Raw genomic sequence first — 20,174 nt, 5'->3', positions numbered from 1 at the left:
GTACAAGACTGTAGCAGAATTGGTCATAAGAGCAAAGAAGCCAGAAACATCCCAAGCATTCACTGACAAGGACATATAAATTGTGATATATTCGTGTAATGCAGTAGTATACTGCAATGCAAATGAATGGACCACAGCTATATACAAGTCTTAGGAACATAGTTGAATTAAAAGAAAAGCCATGGACCGTCACACATCAAAACAATACCACTTTTCCAAAGCTCAAAAGCAAACAGTGCTGAACAATTTATTGTTTGGAGATACTTAAAAATGTGGTAAAGCTATTTTCAAAAAACAAATGAATAATAAACTCAGATTCCAGAGTTATTCCCGGTTGGGGAAGGTTAGAAGATAAGTAGCTTGAAAAGCCAGTGATGTTGCTGTTCTTTTGTTGGATGCTGCCCTCACAAATGTTCATTTTGTTACTAGGCTTCCTATCTTAAATATCCAGTATTGTTCCTGGAGGTAAATATTTTTAATTTTAACATTGGGGAGGAAAAGATTTTTTTTCTTGGCTCTCCAACCCAAACAGCTTGGACCAGACAAACCCAGCAGCATTTGTACACAGTTCCTAGCCACATACTAAACATCAGCCCTCCTAGAAATTATGTTCTGCCAGTTGTGGACAGGACATAAGAAGTGAAAAGAAGAGTTTGTCACAGCACTTTCTACAAGAGCCAAATTATGGAAACAACCCAAGTGTCCATCAACTGATGAATGGACAACAAAGAAGCGACATGAGGGCGCCTGGGTGGCTCAGTTAGTTAAGCATCTGACTCTTGATTTCATCTCAGGTCCATGATCTCAGGATCACGAGATTGAGCCCTGCATCAGGCTCCACACTGGGCATGGAACCTGCTTAGCATACTCTCTCTCCCTCTACCTATCCCCCACCCACTTGCACACTCTTTATCTCTTTCTAAAAATAAATAATAAAATATTTTTTAAAGGAAGATGTGGTACGCACATACAATGGAATATTACTCAGCCATAAAAAAGAATGAAATCTTGCCATTTGCAATGACCTGGTTGGAGCCAGAGCATATTATGCTAAGTGAGATAAGTCAGTCAGAGAAACACAAATACCATATGATTTCACTCCTATGTGGAATTTAAGAAACAAAACAAATGAGCAACGGGGAAAAAAGAGGGACAAATCAAGAAACAGACCCTTAACTATAGAGAACGAACTGCTGGTTATCGGAGGGGAGCGAGCCAGGAAAGGATGAAGTAGGCGATGGGGATGGAGGAGTGCACTTGCCGTGATGAGCACAGGGTGATGTATGCAAGTGTTCAATCACTCTATTGTATACCTGAAACTAGTATTACACTGTATGTAACTAATTGGAATTTAAATAAAAACTTTGAAAAAGAAGTGAGAGAAGAAATTTCATTAGATATGGAAAGAGAGGTTTGTTTTTCATTCGAGTTCCAGCTACAACACTGATGTGCTCAGTACTGGAGAAGGTATATACAGCCGACTTGTCCCTTAAGATTCACTGTCTAGTGGGGAAGAGAGACAAATAGCTGTTCGTTTCCTTCTTGATTGTTTTGTGTGTGTATGTGTGTGTGTGCCAATAAAGAGAATGGGGTGTGACGAAAGGACAGTTTTGAAGATCTGGAAAATGAATAGGACTTGAGTCAGAAATGGAAGAAGAGGTCCACAGACAGAAGGAACAGCAGTATGTGTGGAGGCCCTGGTTGAAATATGTTCTGCTGAAGATTTCTAGAATCTGAATTACTATATAGCTGAAAGCTTGTTTCTTCCCTAGCATAGCTAAGTGACATAATACTTTTCCGTCAATAACAAAGGTGTTCTCAGGCACCTGGGTGGCTCAGTGGGTTAAGTGTCTGCCTTCGGCTCTGTCCCTGATCCCAGGGTCCTGGGATCAAGTCCCTCATTAGGCTCCCTGCTCAATGGAGAGTCTGCTTCTCCCTCTGCCCCTTCCCCTGGCTCATGAGCATGCTCTCTTTCTCTCGAAAATAAATAAAATCTTAAAAACAACAACAGCAAAAGTGTTCTCCAGGGTTTCAGTGCTGGGGAGGAGAGGGAAGAGGGTTTTCTATTCCTCTAAGAGTGCAAATCAGATTGGTGGAGGAAGGGTGGGAAGAAGATTATGTGTTGGTTAAAAAGCTTGCCAGATGAGGGGTGCCTGCATGGCTCAGTCAATTGAGCGTCCAATTCTTGGTTTCAACCCAAGCCATGCTCTCACGGAGCATGAGATTGACAAGCCCCAAGTAAAGCCCAGCATCAAGCCCCCCAGTACCCCCAACGATCCCCCCACATGGAACCCCACCTTCAGCTCCTGGCTTCTTGTTCCTGGGGGAGTCTGCTGAGGATTCTCTCCCGCCCTTCCCCTATCCCACCCCCAATAAGCACAAGCACCTGCAAGCTCTTGCTCTTTCTCTCACATAAACAAATTCCCAGGTGATTCTAATATTACTCCAAGTTGAGAATTAGGACATTGATATTGAGAATTTAAGGGCAGGTGACCTTTATTTTATTTTAGTTATTTTACCATTTTTCTGGAGTAATCTATAGTTCCATAACTTTATAGGTAGAAAAATAGATACATATAGATAGATCCTGATATAATATATAGTGGAATGAAGTTGTCAGATGATGTATGCTTTTGAAAGAAAACTTGAGTGAGATAATAGAAGAGCAATAACAAGAAACTAGCTAGGATGGGGTGGAAATAGATTATGAGAGTCTGATTGCGTGTCATTATCAGAAAAGGTGGAGAAAATGGGTGGGCAAAATTTGAGAGATCTATCTAAAGTAAAATTGGGAAGACATTGTGGAGAACAAAAATGAGAGAGGAACAGACTCCTGTGGTTTTGATTTAGAAAGCTGGGTGCTTGGATATACCTTTAGCCATAAAGGTATATGTGGGGGAGACATGATGTCAGCATCATGCTAATGAGGTGACGATTGTGGGTTCAGTCCATTGGGTCTTGTTTTTAATTCCCAGTGCCGGTGGATAGAGATGAGTGCTTTCATTCCAGCCAGCTGCCTGCATTGGGCCCACATGAGCCTTGAAGAACCAGTGTCCAAGGTTAGCCCAAATCTGTTCCTGCTAGCAGAAAAACAAAAGCAGTCCCCTGTAACAGGAGGGCAGCAAAGCCAATACGCAGGGAATGGAAGCACAAATATGTTGGAGGGCGGGCAGGTGTTGCCAAGTCTTGGATTTTGTCACTTCACATTAGTTTGGGATAAGAAGGAACCCCTCCAATGTCAAATTTTGTTTTTCTCTAATCTAGTTTACATAGTTGTTGCCCCATGAACCCCAATTTTTTAAAGAATTATTTTAAATTAATGTTTATTTTTGAGTATGTGCTATGTGCACATCATGTTTTGAAAGTTAAACAACATAGAATGGTAGATAGAGAAAATGAAGTTCTCATCATCTATTCCTCAGTACCCAGCCCCCCTTTCTAGAGGCAACCCTTCTTACCAGTTTCTTAGGTATTTTTTTTTTCCAAATAAGAACTTCTAGGAAGAAGAGTGAATGCTTCTTGTTTCCTTTATTCTGCTCTGTTTACCGACAGTTGCTTTCCTAGAAACGTATTTACATACTCGGCAAGGTGCTGCCCAGTGAAATTATCTGAATATTGCAATTAAGGAGTAGCACAGGGTGACTACCCTTCCGGGTATGTTGAACGTGGTCTCAAGTGCTTCAGTGGAGGTTCTAGCTCTTTCATGAAAGACAACTTAATGTAGGAAAGTTGTTCAAAATTTAAGCTTATCTACCACCTTGCCTCCCTACTTTAAAATAATACAATACCTGGGCGCCTGGGTGGCTCAGTTGGTTAAATGTCTGCCTTCGGCTTGGGTCATGATCCTGGAGTCCTAGGATCGAGTCCTACATGGGGCTCCCTGCTTGGCAGGGAGTCTGCTTCTCCCGCTGACTTCTCTCTCTCTCTCTCTCAAATATATAAAAGATCTTAAAAAAAAAAATACAATACCCCAATACAACTATTGTATCATTTTAAAACACTACCTTCAACACAATAAATTTTTTTTCAGTGAGTTAGTTATTGTACTATATATGTGTGTATACACACACACACACACACATATATATATAAGAATATATATATATATATATTCTTAGATCCTGCATTTGTCCTGACATAGCTTTAGTAAATATGTTTTTTTAAAGATTTTATTTATTTATTTGACAGATAGAGATCACAAGTAGGCAGAGAGGCAGGCAGAGAGAGAGAAAGAAAGAGGAGGAAAAGGAAGCAGGCTCCCTGCTGAGCAGAGAGCTGGATGTGGGGCTTGATCCCAGGACCCTGAGATCATGACCCGAGCTGAAGGCAGACGCTTTAACCCACTGAGCCACTCAGGTACCCCAGTAAATATGTTTTTTACGATGTGGTGCCTTCCTACTGTGTCCAATCACTCTGTGTCTTATTTTATTTAAAAGATTTTATGTTATTTATTTATTTGAGAGAGACAACAAACACAAGCAGGAAGAGGGTCAGAGGGAGGAGCAGACTCCCTGGTAAGCAGAAGCCTGATGCAGCTCAATCCCAGGATCCTGGGATCATGACTTGAGCTAAAGACAGACACGACTGAGCCACCCAGGCGCTCTGTATCTTATGCTTTTTAATTCCAATTATCTCAAAAAAACAAAATAAAACAAAACTCCTTTGTAAAGTATTAATGTTTGAGCACCTGGGTGGCTGAGTCAGTTAAGCATCTGCCTTCAGCTCAAGTTGTGATCCCAGGGTCCTGGGATTGAGCCCTGAGTTGGGCTCTCAGCTCAGTGGGAAGCCTGCTTCTCCCTCTGCCTGCCACTCCCCCTGTTTGTGCTCTCTCTCCCCCTTTCTGTCAAGTAAATAAATAAAATCTTTTAAAAAATAAAGTATTAATGTTAATCAAGGAAAAGGATGACAAGAATCACCCATAAAACCCCCACTCAGAGATAACCCCCCCTTTTCGTGAATATCCTTCTAATCTTTCCTCAATGGGATGATACATACATACTAATTTATAACTTTTAAATTAAAAATCCCATATTATTAAATTTATGGTAGAACATTTGAAAATACATAAAAGAATAATGGAGACAATAAAAATCCCTGATAATTCTGTCATCCCTCTCCCTCCCAAACAGCTCAGGACCAGCATGCATTCATTTAGCAGATACGAATAGACAAGATGTTGGTGATTTGCAGGACAGAAGAGATGGACAAAGAAGGACAAAGACAGTTCCCTCTGCTCTAATGAATGACACAGCAGTCAGAAGCATCATATAAAAAACATTACTGATTATTTGTTTTACTACTTTAAAAATAATTTTTCTCTAGTTATTAAAGTAATACATGCTAGATGTAGAAGCTTTGGAAAATCTGAAACATTATAAACCATACAACAAACTCAAATTATCCACTCCATAAACCAGAGATGGTACCTGTGATTTTCTGGCTTGTTTCCTTCTTGCTTTTTAAAAGTACAAAGATAGGGGCACCTGGTGGTACAGTTGGTTAAGCACCTGGCTCTTGGTTTCAGCTCAGGTCCTGATCTCAGGATCTTCAGATCAAGTCCCAGGGGGGACTGTGCACTCAGGGTGGAGCCTGCTTGAGTTTCTCTCACCCTTTACCTTTGCCACATGCCCCACTCCCTGCCCCAGCTGCTCACACACACGCATACGCGTGCGCACACACACACACACACACACACACACACTATCCCTCTCTAAAATAAAGATGTTTAAAGAAAAAAAAAATAGGGGAGTGTCTGGGTGGTTCAGTCAGTTAGGCATCTGCCTTCCACTGGGGTCATGATCCCAGGGTCCTGGGATAGAGCCCTGTGTTGGGCTCCCTGCACAGCGGGGAGTCTGCTTCCCCCTCTCTTTCTGCCCCTCCTCCTGCTTGTGCGTTCTCTCTCTCGTGGACACACCAAATAAATAAAATCTTTTAAATAAATACATAAAAGTACAAAGATAGAGATACATGAAATTTTTATTTTTCACAAAATTGAGCTCATAGAGAATTTATAATTGACAGTGTCATTAAATATTTTTTAAAATTTTATTATTTACTTCTTTGACAGAGAGAGAGAGATCACAAGTAGGCAGAGAGGCAGGCAGAGAGAGAGGAAGGGAAGGTGCTCCCTGCTGAGCAGAGAGCCCGATTCGGGGCTTGATCCCAGGACCCTGAGATCATGACCTGAGCCAAAGGCAGAGGCTTAACCAAGTGAGCCACCCAGGTGCCTGACAGTGTCATTAATTATTATCCAAAAGCTTGATTTAAAAAAAAAAATTTTTTTGGAAATTATTTCAAGTTTTTTAAAAAAAATAATCCAAAGAACATCCGTATACCATTTTCCCAACTGTTAACAGGACTGGTTGACCAGCTGTTAGCATTTTACCCCATTTGCTTTATCATACGCGCACACATGGTCATCTGTTCATGCTTGCTCTCTGTCTCTTTCTCATGTACATACACATACACACAGAGAAATTTTTGTCATGGACCATTTGAGGGTAAGCTACATCCATCTGGTCCCTTTGTGTATTTCCAGGAGTAAGGCTATTCCCTTATGCAACTAAAGTTCACTTTCATTAGTTTACCCAGTAATGTCCTATATAGCATTATTCTCCTCCAAGACAGGATCCTGTCCTGAGGTGAGCTGTCATATCTCCTTTCTTCTTTGATCTGAAACAATTCCACAGTCTTTCTTTACCTTTTATAATACCAACATGTTGGCAGCATATGATCCCCACTGTTTATTTTTATTTTTTTATTAACATATATTGTATTATTAGCCCCAGGGGTACAGGTCTGTGAATCAGATCCCTACTTTTTAAAATTTTTATTTATTTACCAGAGAGAGAGAGAAAGAGAGCACACCAGTAGGGGGATCAGCAGGCAAAGGGAGAGAAGCAGGCTTCCCGCTGAGCAGGAAGCCCGACTGGGGCCTCCATCCCAAGGACCCTGAGATATGACTTGACCCGAAGGCAGATGCTTAACCAAAAACCACCCACATGTCCCCAATCCCCACTTTTTGAAGAAAAGATATTTCTCATTTTGTGTTTTTGTTTTGTTTTGTTATATTTTATTTATTTATTTGACAGAGAGAGATCTCAAGTAGGCAGAGAGGCAGGCAGAGAGAGAGGAAGAAGTAGGCTCCCTGCTGAGCAGAGAGTCCGATGCAAGGCTCGATCCAGGGCTTGATCCCAGGACCCTGGGATCATGATCCAAGACAAAGGCAGAGGCTTTGACCCACTGGCCACCCAGGCGCCCCTCTCATTTTGTGTTTGATGGATGTTTCCACATGAAAGGATTGAGGTGATGGTTTCTTACCCAGAAAGCTGCATGGGTGAGGTGTGTCCTTCTCAAGGATCACATCTAGAGGCCCAATGTCTGTCTGTCCCTCCCTTGACTGGTGAGTTCATTTCGATCACCCAGTCAAGCTGTTGCTAAGTTTCTCCGCTGTATAATCACTTGTGAGTTGGTATTTTTTTTCCCTTTCTTACAACTAATAAGCAATTTGTGGGGAGATACTTTAAGGTGCTGCAAAACCCTATTTCTTTTCAAAATTCCCCATGGATTTAGATTTAGATTAGGAATCTACTGATTCTTACCTGATCTAGTCTTTATCACCATGGTTTCAAAATGAGTCTCCATCTCCAGCAGTCCTGCCAGGTTTAGCAGATAGCTCTCAGCTTTCTTCATTGGCAAGACCTCCCTTCCCTTTCATTGATTCTTCCACTTATTATCAGTATAAACTCAGACATTACTTTTTCCCCCCAATGCTTTATAATTCATTACTGTACTCACCTTCTTCAGTGCTCAAATGATCCCAGTGGGGATTTGACCAGTGGGGGCCCCTTTAATCTGGCTCCTGTGTTCTTGGGACATTTTTTTTTTTTTTTTACTTTCTGGTGTTATAATAAGATGTACCAAGCTCATCTGTTACCTGCTCTGTCCAACTCTTCAATCTACCACTTTAATGAGCCCTGATGTATTATGGTGGGGAATGTTGTTAGAGACCAAGAAGTCCTGGGCACTAGGGGTAGCTGCCAGGGTGACTTTGTTTTGGGATCCCCCAGAAAAATCCAGGAAATATATGTGTGCTTATTTATACACATACATACAAATATACATATATATTCACATATATATATAATATATACATAAACATGCTTGTGTACATATTTTTAAAATCATGAGTTCACACGAATACCTCTATCCAATTGCAAACTATACCCACTGAATTTTTTCTTGCCTTCTCCTATTCCATATTTGCACAGGCATACCTTGGAGTTATTGTGAGTTCAGACCCAGACCACTGCAATAAGACAAATATAGCAATAAAGTGAGTCAAATGAATTATTTGGTTTCAGTGCATATAAAAGTTATGTTTATACTACACTATTAAGTGTGGAATACCATTATGTCTATGAAAGGTGCATACCTTAATTAAAAATACTTTATTGCTAGGCGCCTGTGTGGCTCAGTTGGTTAAGCGTCTGCCTTTGGCTCTGGTCATGATCCCAGGGTCCTGGAATCCAGTCCCGCATTGGGGTGGGGGGGGTCCTTGCTCAGCAGGGAGCCTGCTTTTCCCTCTGCTGCTCCTACTACTCGTTCGTTTGTCTAACTTTATTGCAGTATTTGTATCCCCTTTGCTCTACAGTAAGAACCCTGGCATCCGTAACATCTCTCTCTTTCTTTCTTTCTCCACCACCCATACTTACTTTTACTCAATCTTATATCTAAAATAATTTCAAAATTGCTTCACCCATACCCAAAAAATAAACAAACCTGTTATAAAAATTTTTAGGTAAGGTTCATTTGCAATTCTTCCCCCCATACCTATGCCCAATATCACTTGGGAACCTGTTAGAAGTCCTACTGATTCAGAAACTCTGAGGTGGAGCCCAGGAATCTGTATTTTTACAAGCTCTGGAAGTGATTCTAAAGCTGAAGTTTGAGAAGCATAGCCGGAAATTTGCAACATGGGTTTATGATATGTGTATGTGTGTGTACACAGAACAGGCTATTCCCAGGTAAAGTGGCGCTTTAAACGTATTCTAACCCTAACAGCCATGAAGCTGGTCCAGTGCAAACTAATAGGGATTTTTCTGTCACAGCATGGGTATGGAGGTGTAAAGTAAAAGCAAATAAACACCCCAGTTCTATTTTCTCTTCCTGGTGCCAGGAGGATAATCAGGAGCAGAGTGGGCGAGCGTGAAGGACCATCACTTGCCAGAGGGGGCGGCCTGCAGCTCCACATCTGCCCCTCCCCTGCCCCCCTCTGCATTGGACGGTTACCAGTACCCTCAAGATGGAGGAGGTGTCATCTGTGCTGAAAAGCTCACAGCCCTGAATCTGTTCCTTTCTGTTCTCACCCAGCCTTGATTTGTGTCCCTTGATTTGATAGCATCCCTGTATTTGACTGAGCATGTATGGACCAGTCACCACCCAGACTTAGCAAGGACAAACACAGCATCTTTCTGTCCTCTGAAACCCAGCGACCCCACCTACGTACTTCATCTGGGTGAGGCTGACTGCCCTGCCTCCAGCTTGTTTCAGTGTCCCCGCCCAAATTCAGCCCCTCGGCATCTTCTTTTCCACTCTGTTACTTCAGCCTCCTCCCCGAACCCCCTTCCATCTCAACCAGAGGAGCGGTGGCTGCACCAGTTTCCTTTACCAGGGGCTCAGCACCCCCCTTTCACCGACTTCACAGTTACAATTCAGAAACAACCCCTACAGTACCATTAAACTGCTTCAAAACAGTTATCCTGTGGAAAGGATTAAAGAAATCTCATGGAATTTCATTCTCTGTACACACTCAAAGTTTAGTCTTCTGTCTTGGATGTATCCATTTTCTGTGATACAGAAAATGGGCCACATCCAAATTATTTTCTGGGCCACATCCAAATTATTTTTCCAGCAAGGATGCTGAATATGCCAAAGAAATAGTCCACAGCCTACTGTTACGGAACTCTGGGTCTAGTGAGAGAGATGAGCAGGTAAATAATTGTCTGGGGAAATGGTGGGGAGGTGACCTGATCAAAGGAGAAAACAGTTCTGTTTGGATGGGAGAGGGGGTAGAGAAGCCTTACCAGAAAATGAGATATTTGAGCTGGGCTTTGAACACACGGGGAAAGTTTTGTATAGAAAAGAAAGACAGAGGCACCTGGGTGGCTCAGTTGGTCAAGCAGCTGCCTTTGGCTTAGGTCATGATCCCAGGGTCCTGGGATCGAGTTCTGCAGCGGGGTCCCTGCTTGCTCAGTGGGGAGCCTGCTTCTCCCTCTTTCTCTGCCTGCCACTCTGCTTACTTGTGTGCTCTCTCTCTCTCTCTCTCTGTCAAATAAATAAATAAATAAATATTTTTTAAGAAAAGAAAGACAAGGAAGGACATTCTGGGTGAGGGAACAACTTGAGCGAAGGAAATAGAGGTGTGAAAATTCATGGTGGATCTAGGACTGACTTCTGAGCAGTGTGGCTCAGCAGGGGTGGTGGACAGGCAGTAGTAGGTGGTAAGATGGGAAAGGCAGTTGCAGTCAGAGTCAGGGTCCTAGAATAGCCACCAGCTGCTTTCCTTTCAGGCTCTTGAGAGGCCCTTGTGAGACTGATTATACATGCCATTGGGAGAATAACATTTACAATTCGACTCTCTGGACAACCTTCCAGAAGTGCAAATAAGGAAAACCACTAATTTGAAATTTGTAATTAATTATGGAAAATTTCTGGTAATTTTGTGAAAAGTCAAAATTGTAGGTTATTTTTAAAGGAATTCTATTCTGGGCACCTGCACGGCTCAGTGGGTTAAGCCTCTGCTCAGGGTCCTGTGGTTGAGGCCCGCAGCAGGCTCTCTGCTCAGCAGGGAGCCTGCTTCCCCCCCACTCTCTCTGCCTGCCTCTCTGCCTCCTTGTGTTCTCTCTCTCTCTGTCAAATAAATAAATAAAATCTTTAAAAAAATAAAATAAAGGAATTATATTTTATAATTTTCAATTGCTACAAATATTATAAAGTATTATACATGGCTATTATACATGGCGTTATAATTCAAGAAATAGGATCAACAAACTAAGACTTGCAATACACAGTAGGCCCAAATGAGGTAATAGCACATCAAAAGCATGTAATTCATCAGGTCTACCATTTGTTTTGATTTTTTGATGAATCAACATCAAAATCAATATCACACTTCCAATTACTGGGGTCTAAACTATTGAAAGGCTCTTTAAGATGAGGGATACTGATATGATAAAACTCCAAAGGATCAGGCATTAAGAGAAATGTAGGATTTTAAAAATCAGATTTTCTGTGCCAGGCTTTCGAGGACAGCCACATTACCTTTTGTTACTAACTAAACAAGCAGGTGCAAGGCAGTGGCATCTCTTCCCACTGGTTCCTCTGAAGCTGCAGTGCAGGGAAAGAGCTTCATGGAAGGGTGGTTCTGGTAGTGGGTGTTTCTTCCCATGAGCCTCAAAAAGCTTGAGCTTGTGCTCAGGAAAATGTGTGTCTGTGAGTGCGAATGGCCAGCAAGAGGACAATGCAAGTATCCTAGGGATAGGAAAATGTATTCATTCAACGAGGATTCTCAGCTCACCATTCTAGCCCAAGTTCAGCCTATATGAGAAGGAACGCAGAACAAATGAGAGAAGACAAAGTTTGTGGGGAGAAGAACTAAGACAGTCTAGGGTCACAGAGAATAACATAGGATTCTCTGGTGTCCCTCTGGTTTGTGCCCAAGGAATACCTGCGCCACCCTTGTCATCTTCTCCAGAACCATCAGCAGGTATCATCCCAGGGTATCATCCAGGGTATCATCCCAGGTCCACCATTTACTGTCAGGGTGACATTGGGCCAGGCCCTAGACCTTGGAACCCCAGCCTGCCCATCTGCAAACTAGAGGTAACAGTCATATCTAGCTCCCATACTTGTTGAGAGGCTCTGAAAGGTGATAGGCATATGGAGCATAGCACAGGGGGAGCAGCTACACGTTTCAACCGCTCCTGTTCCCGTCCTCCCAAGCACAGGCAGCCTCCGCCCTCTGGATCATAAAGTCCGACAGCCTTACCTCTTGGGCTACAGACTGTTGAGCTCCTTCTCAAACAGGCATTAGAGAAGAGAGGTTGATGGCAATATTTTATATGCTGACTCCAGAAGGAGTCCGGGCAGCAGATGCATGGGAAGGCAGGTCTCTCTGGACGGCTCTGTTGAACAAACCCACAAGGCAGGGTGGTGAGGGGTTCGGGTGACTTTTCCCACCAGAATTTGATGGAGCACACTCTCCCAGCTTTAGCTGCTCCTGTCTTTCTTTTTCCACTTGATCAGCTCAGTTTTGTGTAGCTTCCTCTCCTCAGCACACATCCCCATGAGATATCTGTCTCCTGCTCCTTGGCATCCCCATGGAACTAGCTTCCCTCTCCCAGGTCAGTTGGGGTGTGTGCTGTCCCCCCACTGCCCAAACTCTCTCCGGTTCAATTTCCATGTGCCCACTCTGCTAGACAGTCTCTTGTAACCCTTTCAGCCACAGAGAATCACGGCTGACAACAAGCCTGCTGCCCACTGGCCCTTGTTCCTGCCCTGCTCACTGGGGCTGCAGGTCCCCTGGGCTCCCTTCCCTCCACTGCTCCTGCCCATTTAACCATTTTGAGGATGTGTGTCATGAACGTGTGTCCACTTTGCTGACACCTGCCTCCAGGCACAGCGGGTTGGAGGTCCCCACCCAATCAGCTGTATACCCATAGGCAAGTCACCTAACCTCCCTGACATTGTTTCCTCATCTACAGAGAAAGAAGGAATACCCATTTCTACCTCACCTGAGTTTTGTGGAGACCCCATAGGAAGGTTCAAGGGGGATGCTTTAAGCACTGTAGAGCAAGATACAGGGGTGAGTTGTAGGGATCATTTCTGGCTGGGAATGTTTGTTGGGAGGTTTCTAGCAGGCCTGCCCCATGCATGCCCAGGAGAGTCTCCACGGGGGCTCTGGCTATCCACAAACTCACAGATGTGCACGACGCTAGCTTGTGGCCAGCAGGTTGTACTCTCTCCACTTCCCTCTGCTGGGCTTCGAGGTTTCCAGACAATCTGTGCAGGGGTGCACTCCCAATGCAGAGGCTGCCCTTGACCGTATCACGGGAAACTCACTGGAGTTGCTGTTCAAATGGTACATTGTGTGTTCTACTGTGCCCTCTAAAGCTGCCACTCAGCAACTGCCTCATTCCAGAAGCAACCGGGGGCCTGGCAGATAAACCACAGTGTAGCAAAAGAACGCAAGGCCAAGCAGGTGACATGGACCCAGCACTCCCAGAGTCACAGCTAGAATCCAGAAACTGTTGCAACACACTCAGTAGCTGTCTGATCCCCATGGTGCAGGGGTTGGCCTGTAGAATGGGCTCAGGAGCCTGCCATGGTCACTTCCAGGGTCTTGCTTTTTACGTCTCTCTCAACTACTATCTTTTTTACTGAAATGTGTTTTATTTGCATTCTTGCTCCTCCACAAAGAGTTTGTTTTGAAAGACAGCTTTGGGGCCCCTGGGTGGCTCTGTCAGTTAAGTACCTGCCTTTGGCTAAGGTCATGATCTAGGGTCTTGTGATGGAACTCCCTGTTCAGTGGGGAGTCTGCTTCTCCCTCTCCCTCTGCTCTTCCCTCCTATGCTCTCTCAAATAAATAAAATCTTTTTTTAAGAAGAAAAGAAAAGAAGCTTCAGCTGTCAAGAGGGGGTCTTTGGGGGCTCAGTAGACATGACCAGCCGACCCTTGCTTTTCCTTGGCACAGTTTAGAAGAGGTTTCTTCTCAGTGACAGACTGAGCGATCACTGGGGACTCACCCTGTGTGCATGCCCAGCAACTTCTTCAGTAAACAATTTTATTAAGATATAATTTACCTCTTATACAATTCTCCCATTTAAAGTGTATCATTCACTGGTTTTAGTAGACTCACAGGGCTGTGCAACCTGCACCACAACCAATTTTAGAACCGTTTCATCACCTCATCCCAAAAGAAACCATGTAGCCACAAGGAGTCACTGGCATTTCCTCCCACTGCCCACTCAGTCATAGGTAACCACCAACCTGTTCTCTGTCTCTGTGGATTTACCTATTCTGGCCCAGCTGCCTTTTTATCCTTTCTTCCCTACTCCTGAAGCGAACTACCCTGAGCAGAGTGTGCAGGGATCTCTCTGGCAAGCCCATCAGGAATCTGGGTAGGATTTTAAGGTGTGCCTTTATGTTACCAGTGCACCCCACCTGACCTTGAAGGCATTGGAACAGTAGAGGACCTGAGAGCCTCAGCAGCTGCCTGGACTCTCTTTCTCCCACTCCAGGCTGGACCTTCCCTGAATGACATGGGACATCACCGGCTTACCAACTCAAGAAGATTTCAGCACCAGCATTGGCCTTCCCCCCTCCCCAAGATTTTATTTATTTGAAAAGAGAACGAGCAGGGGGAGGGGCAGAGGGACAGAGAAGCAGGCTCCTCACTGAGCAGGGATCCCGAGGTAGGGCTTGATCCCACAACCCTGAGATCATGACCTGAGCCAAAGGCAGACATTTAACTGACTGAGCCACCCAGGCGTCCCACCAGGACTGGCCTGTAGGGCGAAGACACTGGGTCTCTAGCTGGCCCTATTTAAAATGCCATAGTTTCATGGCCCTCTGGAAATCTCAGCTTTCCCCTTTACTTCTTTCTGAACCACCTCCCCTGGAATCATGTTGAGGCAGCAGACACTTAGGCAGTTGTTTGGAGGAAGAAAATACTTGGCCATAGCATGGGGACTCACAGGGCACAAGCCACCTATGAAGGGGGAAGGTATAGGTTTGTACAGTCCTCTCTCAATCCATTACGTTCAAACCACCAGATGAATCTGATTTGAATCACCCAGGTCTGGTTCTTCCCTGCATCCCTCAGTCATTTTACCCTGCCTCTCTGGGGTTCTCCCTCCAGACATCAAGGCCCAAACTTGCCCACCCCACAGGATATGTCCCTAAATTTCCTTCAGCCCATTAAATGTGGTCCTCACAGAGCAGTTGCTGGATTCAATAATGCCTCTCGAGTGACAGACACAAGTTTTACCCTTCATTTGGCCCCCAAACTGTCTTATTCTATCAGATAGTATGACTGCCTAGAAGTGAGCCCGTTTCCCTGATTTTCACTTGTCTACATATGCATCCACTAGTCCCCTTCACCCCCACCCCCAAAAATCATATAGTCTCCATAGTCCTTCTTAGGGCAAGGAAGTTAAGCTAGAATTTTCTAAAAGATCTTTATAAATTATGACTAAGAATAACACAATTTATGGAGTCCAGCTTTCTGTTCCTACCTAATAATACTGTCTACTGTACACACAGGTGTTTTTCCCCTTCCTACTTCATTGAAAGGTGCCCTGCCCCAAAGATCTTCTCTCTCTAATCCCCCCCCAACCATCTCCTAGGAGTGAGATGGAGGTAGTAGTGGTCCTTGGACAATCTGACAAAAGATGGGTATGTTCTGGAGCCCCTGTGTGGCTCAGTGGGTTAAAGCCTCTGCCTTCGGCTCAGTTCATGATCCCAGGTCCTGGGATTGAGCCCTGAATCGGGCTCTCTGCTCAACAGGGAGCCTGCTTCCCCCCTCTCTCTGCCTGCCTACTTGTGATCTCTGTCTGTCAAATAAATAAATAAAATCTTTAAATAAATAAATAAAAATTTTTAAAGATGGGGTGTGTCCTGGAAGGATTGCCCAGCTGTTCCCTAAAGTAAACAGTCCAACCCTCACACTTGTCCAGGTGCCCATGAATGACGTAGAAACCAGTAGTCCTGAACAGGGTCTGTACTGCCTGCCACTTCTTCCTGGAGTGATGTAGAAATCTGTTTACGCATATCAAGTCATACGGCTACACCTTGAAGGGACTATAAGCTATTTAGTCCAGTTCCTTCATTATACATATACACTAAAGGAACCTGGGTATGGCTTAGTTAAGGAATTTAACCCAGTCCTTCAACTAATCAATGACAGAGTAGGAAACATAACCCAAAACTTCTGACGACCAGTGCAGTGCTTTTTACAATGCCTTCTTCACTGATAGACTGGGAATATCGAGTACACTCTGAGTCTCCCGGATCCTCGGTGTACTCTCAGCAAGCACACAGTGAAACATACCCAGCTTCACTGCCCCCAAGAAGACAGCCTTACTCTCCTCCACATTTCCATTTTATGTGAAGCAGCCAACTCTAGGACAAATGATCCAGAAAGTCAGGAAGCAAGTTAAATAAATCACCCTACAATTTTAATGAAAAGGTAGCAACTCAGTAAAAATATAAACTACAATTGTTTAATGGCTCAGAATCCTAGGTGGCAAATGCTTAACTGTTCTCAGCGTCTGCAGTACTGGTTGTTGTAAACGCTTTAATCTCCAGAGCTCCTGAACTTTAGAAGTTGAAACAACTATGAGGAATGTAATTTTATGTGTATCCTGATCGGGATCAAGATTATTGGCGGCGCTGGCTGATATTCCTGCAGAGCCATTACTCACCTGTTTTGAGATGCCATAAAGTGGGAGAAAAGGGAAGCCAACATGGGGGCATTTGGGTAGCTCAACTGGTTGAGGGTCTGCCTTCAGCTCAGGTCATGATCCTGGTGTCCTGGGATCGAGTCCCATATCAGGCTCCTGGCTTGGCAGGGAGCCTGCTTCTCCCTCTGCCTCTCTCTCTCTCTCTCTGTATCTCTCTGTCTCAAATAAATAAATAAGATCCTTTAAAAAATGTTTAAAAAAAGAAGGAAAGTCAACATCAAGGCTATATACCCTAAATGAGAGTAAGGTTATGTTGGAAGTTTTTTGAGGTGATCATAGACTTTGGAAACCAGGAGGGACACTGCAACTGTGTGTTATTCATTGACTCACAGGACTTTGCATCCATAGGGGCCTTGAAACATAGTCTGCTCATTTAAAGAAGGCAGAAAGGAATGTCAAACGGTGTGTCCAAGTTCATGCCACAGGCTAGAGTCAGAGCAAAGATTATTCCAGCCTACTCTGCGAATCCAGTGTCTATACTTGCATTGTGATCAAAGAAGGGGGGGAGGAGTAAAAAAATTAATTTGCCAACATCTGGAATATTCCCTTAAGGGAATATTAATCACTTCAATATATATGATCACTTCAATAGTTTTAATAATAAAATATTCCTGCAGAGCCATTACTCTGTAGTTTTTATAATCATTTATAATTTTAATATAAAGCCTTTTTAATAATCCCTTGTAGTTTTAATAATCACTTCAATATATATGATCTTCTTTTTATTTTTCTTTTTTAAAAATTTTTATTTATTTGTGAGAGAGAGACAGAGATATGAGAGAGAGAACACAGTGGGTAGAGGGAGAAGTAGACTCCCCAGTGAGCAGGGAGACCGACATGGGGTTCCATCCCAGGACTCTGGGATCATGACCTGAGCTGAAGGCAGACACTTAACCAACTGAGCCATCCAGGAGCCCCCAGATATTATCTTCTTAATGCTTATTATAATCCTGTGATGAAAGAAGACCATTGTCCTCTATTTTGCGGCTGGATGAACTAAGGCTCAAATAAAGTGGGGGACTTGCTCAAGATCACACATCTATTAGGGGCCACAGAGCTGGGACTTGAACTCTTAGCCCAGGTTCATCTATAAAGTTGTCTTATCAATCTATCTGGCTTTATAAATGTCCCCCAAGCCAATATGTCTGTACCCACATGTTCCTAGACCAAGTCTTGGCAGACTTTTGCCTAAATCAATCAGTATTTTAGATGTTATAAAGTCCTTTGTGTCATGAAATCAGGAAAATGGATACAAGCTGATGAAGGAATCTTTGGCTGACAGCTGATTCTTGGATGTTACTGTATGCTATGTTTTATAAAGTATGTTCTAGGATTTTCTTAAACCCTAGGTACAAAAGGACTAGCTGTTTGTTTCTAATTTTCATCTGTCCTGGAAGAGTAGGGTTTTTTTTTTAAAGATTTTATTTATTAGGCACCTGGGTGGCTCAGTCCTTAAGCGTCTGCCTTCAGCTCAAGTCATGATCCCAGGGTCCTGGAATTGAGTCCTGTATCAGGCTCTCTGCTTAGTAGGGAGACTGCTTCTCCCACTCCTACTCCCCCTGCTTGTGTTCCCTCTCTCTCTCTATGTCAAATAAATAAATAAAATCTTTTTCAAAAATTTAGAAAAAAAGGGGCACCTGGGTGGCTCAGTGGGGTAAGCCTCTGCCTTCAGCTCAGGTCATGATCTCAGGGTCCTGGGATCGAGCCTCACATCAGGCTCTCTGCTCAGCAGGGAGCCTGCTTCCCACTCTCTCTCTGCCTACTTGTGATCTCCCACTCTCTGTCAAATAAATAAATAAAATCTTTTTTTAAAATTTAGAAAAAAAAAGATTTTATTTATTTACTTATTTTAGAGAAAGAACACAAGTGGGGGAAGGAACAGAAGGAGAGGGACAAGCAGATTCCACGCTGAGTGCGGAGCCCAATGGGGGCTTGATCTCAACGGGAACTCATGACCCCAAGATCATGACCAGGGCCAAAACCAAGAGTCAGAGGCTCAACCGACCGAGCCACCAGGCACCCCTAGAACAATAGTTTTGATAATGCAGTAAAAAATGTATTATTAGAACAATAATCACACACTTGATTATTACAGAAGTATCTCACTGCCATAAACATTTCTAATTGCTTATTCGCAGTTTTCTGTACTGATCTTACTGCAGGTCAGTTAACAGTTCGCAGACCAGCATGGGTCGGCCAACCACATTTTGAGAAACACTATTCTAAGCAACGCCATTCCTTTGAGAAATTCCCTGAAGAGAGCTCCTTAATCAAAGAAGTTTGGGAGACCCCATAAGTATCAGTGCACATTAGTATATTAAATTTGGGAGACCGTGTTAGTATCAGAGCACCTTAACATATTAAAGGCTTGAGAAGTCCTGCAGTTTCATCATTAATTAACTCAGCATTTCCCAAACTGACCTCAAAACTCATTGTTCATGCAATACCTTTCAATATCCTGCAGAATTCGTATTTCTGGAAATACAGTTGGCTCAGTCTTGCCAGCTATGCGCAAAGCATGGGTCCCAGGCATGCCTAAAAGGAAAGCCTTTTGTCTTTTACCCATCTCCTCATGTGCTTCCTTTTAAAAATAAATAATAATTCTTTACAATCTTTATTCTTTTGGTACACAAAGTCCTAGCTGCCTTTTACTGTCTCCCATGCCTATTTCTACCTCTTGCTTAGCACTCACTCACTGTGGGTGACCTTGTCCACAGAGAAGATCAAAGTCTTGTGTCCGAGATCACCCACTACACTCTGCCACTGCATATTGCAAATGTATCTCTGGCCTATCTTCATAAAGGTGACTCATGACAGGCCGCCATCCTTTTCAGCCCTACCTTCCACAAACAATAAAAATCCTCCTCCTTGGGGCGCCTGGGTGGCTCAGTGGGTTAAGCCGCTGCCTTCGGCTCAGGTCATGATCTCAGGGTCCTGGGATCGAGTCCCGCATCGGGCTCTCTGCTCAGCAGGGAGCCTGCTTCCCTCTCTCTCTCTCGCTGCCTGCCTCTCCATCTACTTGTGATTTCTCTCTGTCAAATAAATAAATAAATAAATCTTTAAAAAAAAAAAATCCTCCTCCTTATATTCTCATTGTATGATAAATATTCCTCTATTTGTAATGGTAACTGTACACCTAAACAGAATGTATAACTTTGACATAAAACACAAGCAGTGTTGTTCCTGTGAGCAGTGGTACCTCATGTGATGCCTCACTCCACTGCCCTACTCCTGCTTTCTACCTTTCACACTACGGCATGGATGGTTCAGCGGTAGAATTCTCGCCTGCGACCTTGCACACTTCGTGGGCTCTCATGACCTCCGGTGGGTGGTCTCCTACCTTCTAATGGGTAATCTCAACCCTGAAATGTATCCCATGGAATTTCCAAAGCATTGCTCTCGTTCATATTCTCTTGACAGTTCTAACCACTGTCATTCTGTGTAAGCTGTGGGTTGTTCCTCCTAACCTCTTTGTTACGGTCACCCATTGACCTTCAACAAGCTCTAATCTACTCTTCATCCTACTGATAGCTCTGCATTCTTCCTCAGCAACTCCAACGTCTGCATAGAGCTGCCTCCAGATAGACCCCAGATACTGAGTCACACCCACCTCTCTATAGTCACCACCAGGTAGTGAGCTCCCCTTATAGC

General features: G+C 43.7%; 1 protein-coding gene across 2 annotated transcripts in view; it reads left to right on the top strand.

The window, feature by feature from the left end:
- ONECUT1 (one cut homeobox 1) overlaps nucleotides 1-20,174 on the top strand; it is a 43,882-nt gene that overhangs the window by 11,675 nt on the left and 12,033 nt on the right. Inside the window, exon 2 of one of the 2 annotated variants that reach the window (XM_013057662.2) lies at nucleotides 9,179-10,185. The exons of the other annotated variant lie outside the window; for it this stretch is intronic. Within the exon in view, the coding sequence (XP_012913116.1) occupies nucleotides 9,179-9,186 (8 nt within the window). The 3' untranslated portion in view covers nucleotides 9,187-10,185. Of the gene's footprint in view, nucleotides 1-9,178; nucleotides 10,186-20,174 lie in introns of those variants that run through there. 2 annotated transcript variants of the gene reach the window in all.

Source organism: Mustela putorius, unplaced genomic scaffold (assembly GCF_011764305.1).
Source record: "Mustela putorius furo isolate JIRA1106 unplaced genomic scaffold, ASM1176430v1.1 tig00003898_pilon_pilon_pilon, whole genome shotgun sequence".
NCBI lineage: Eukaryota > Metazoa > Chordata > Mammalia > Carnivora > Mustelidae > Mustela > Mustela putorius.
The sequence above is the reverse complement of the archived record's forward strand: the minus strand, read 5'-3'. Positions and strand labels throughout refer to the sequence as shown.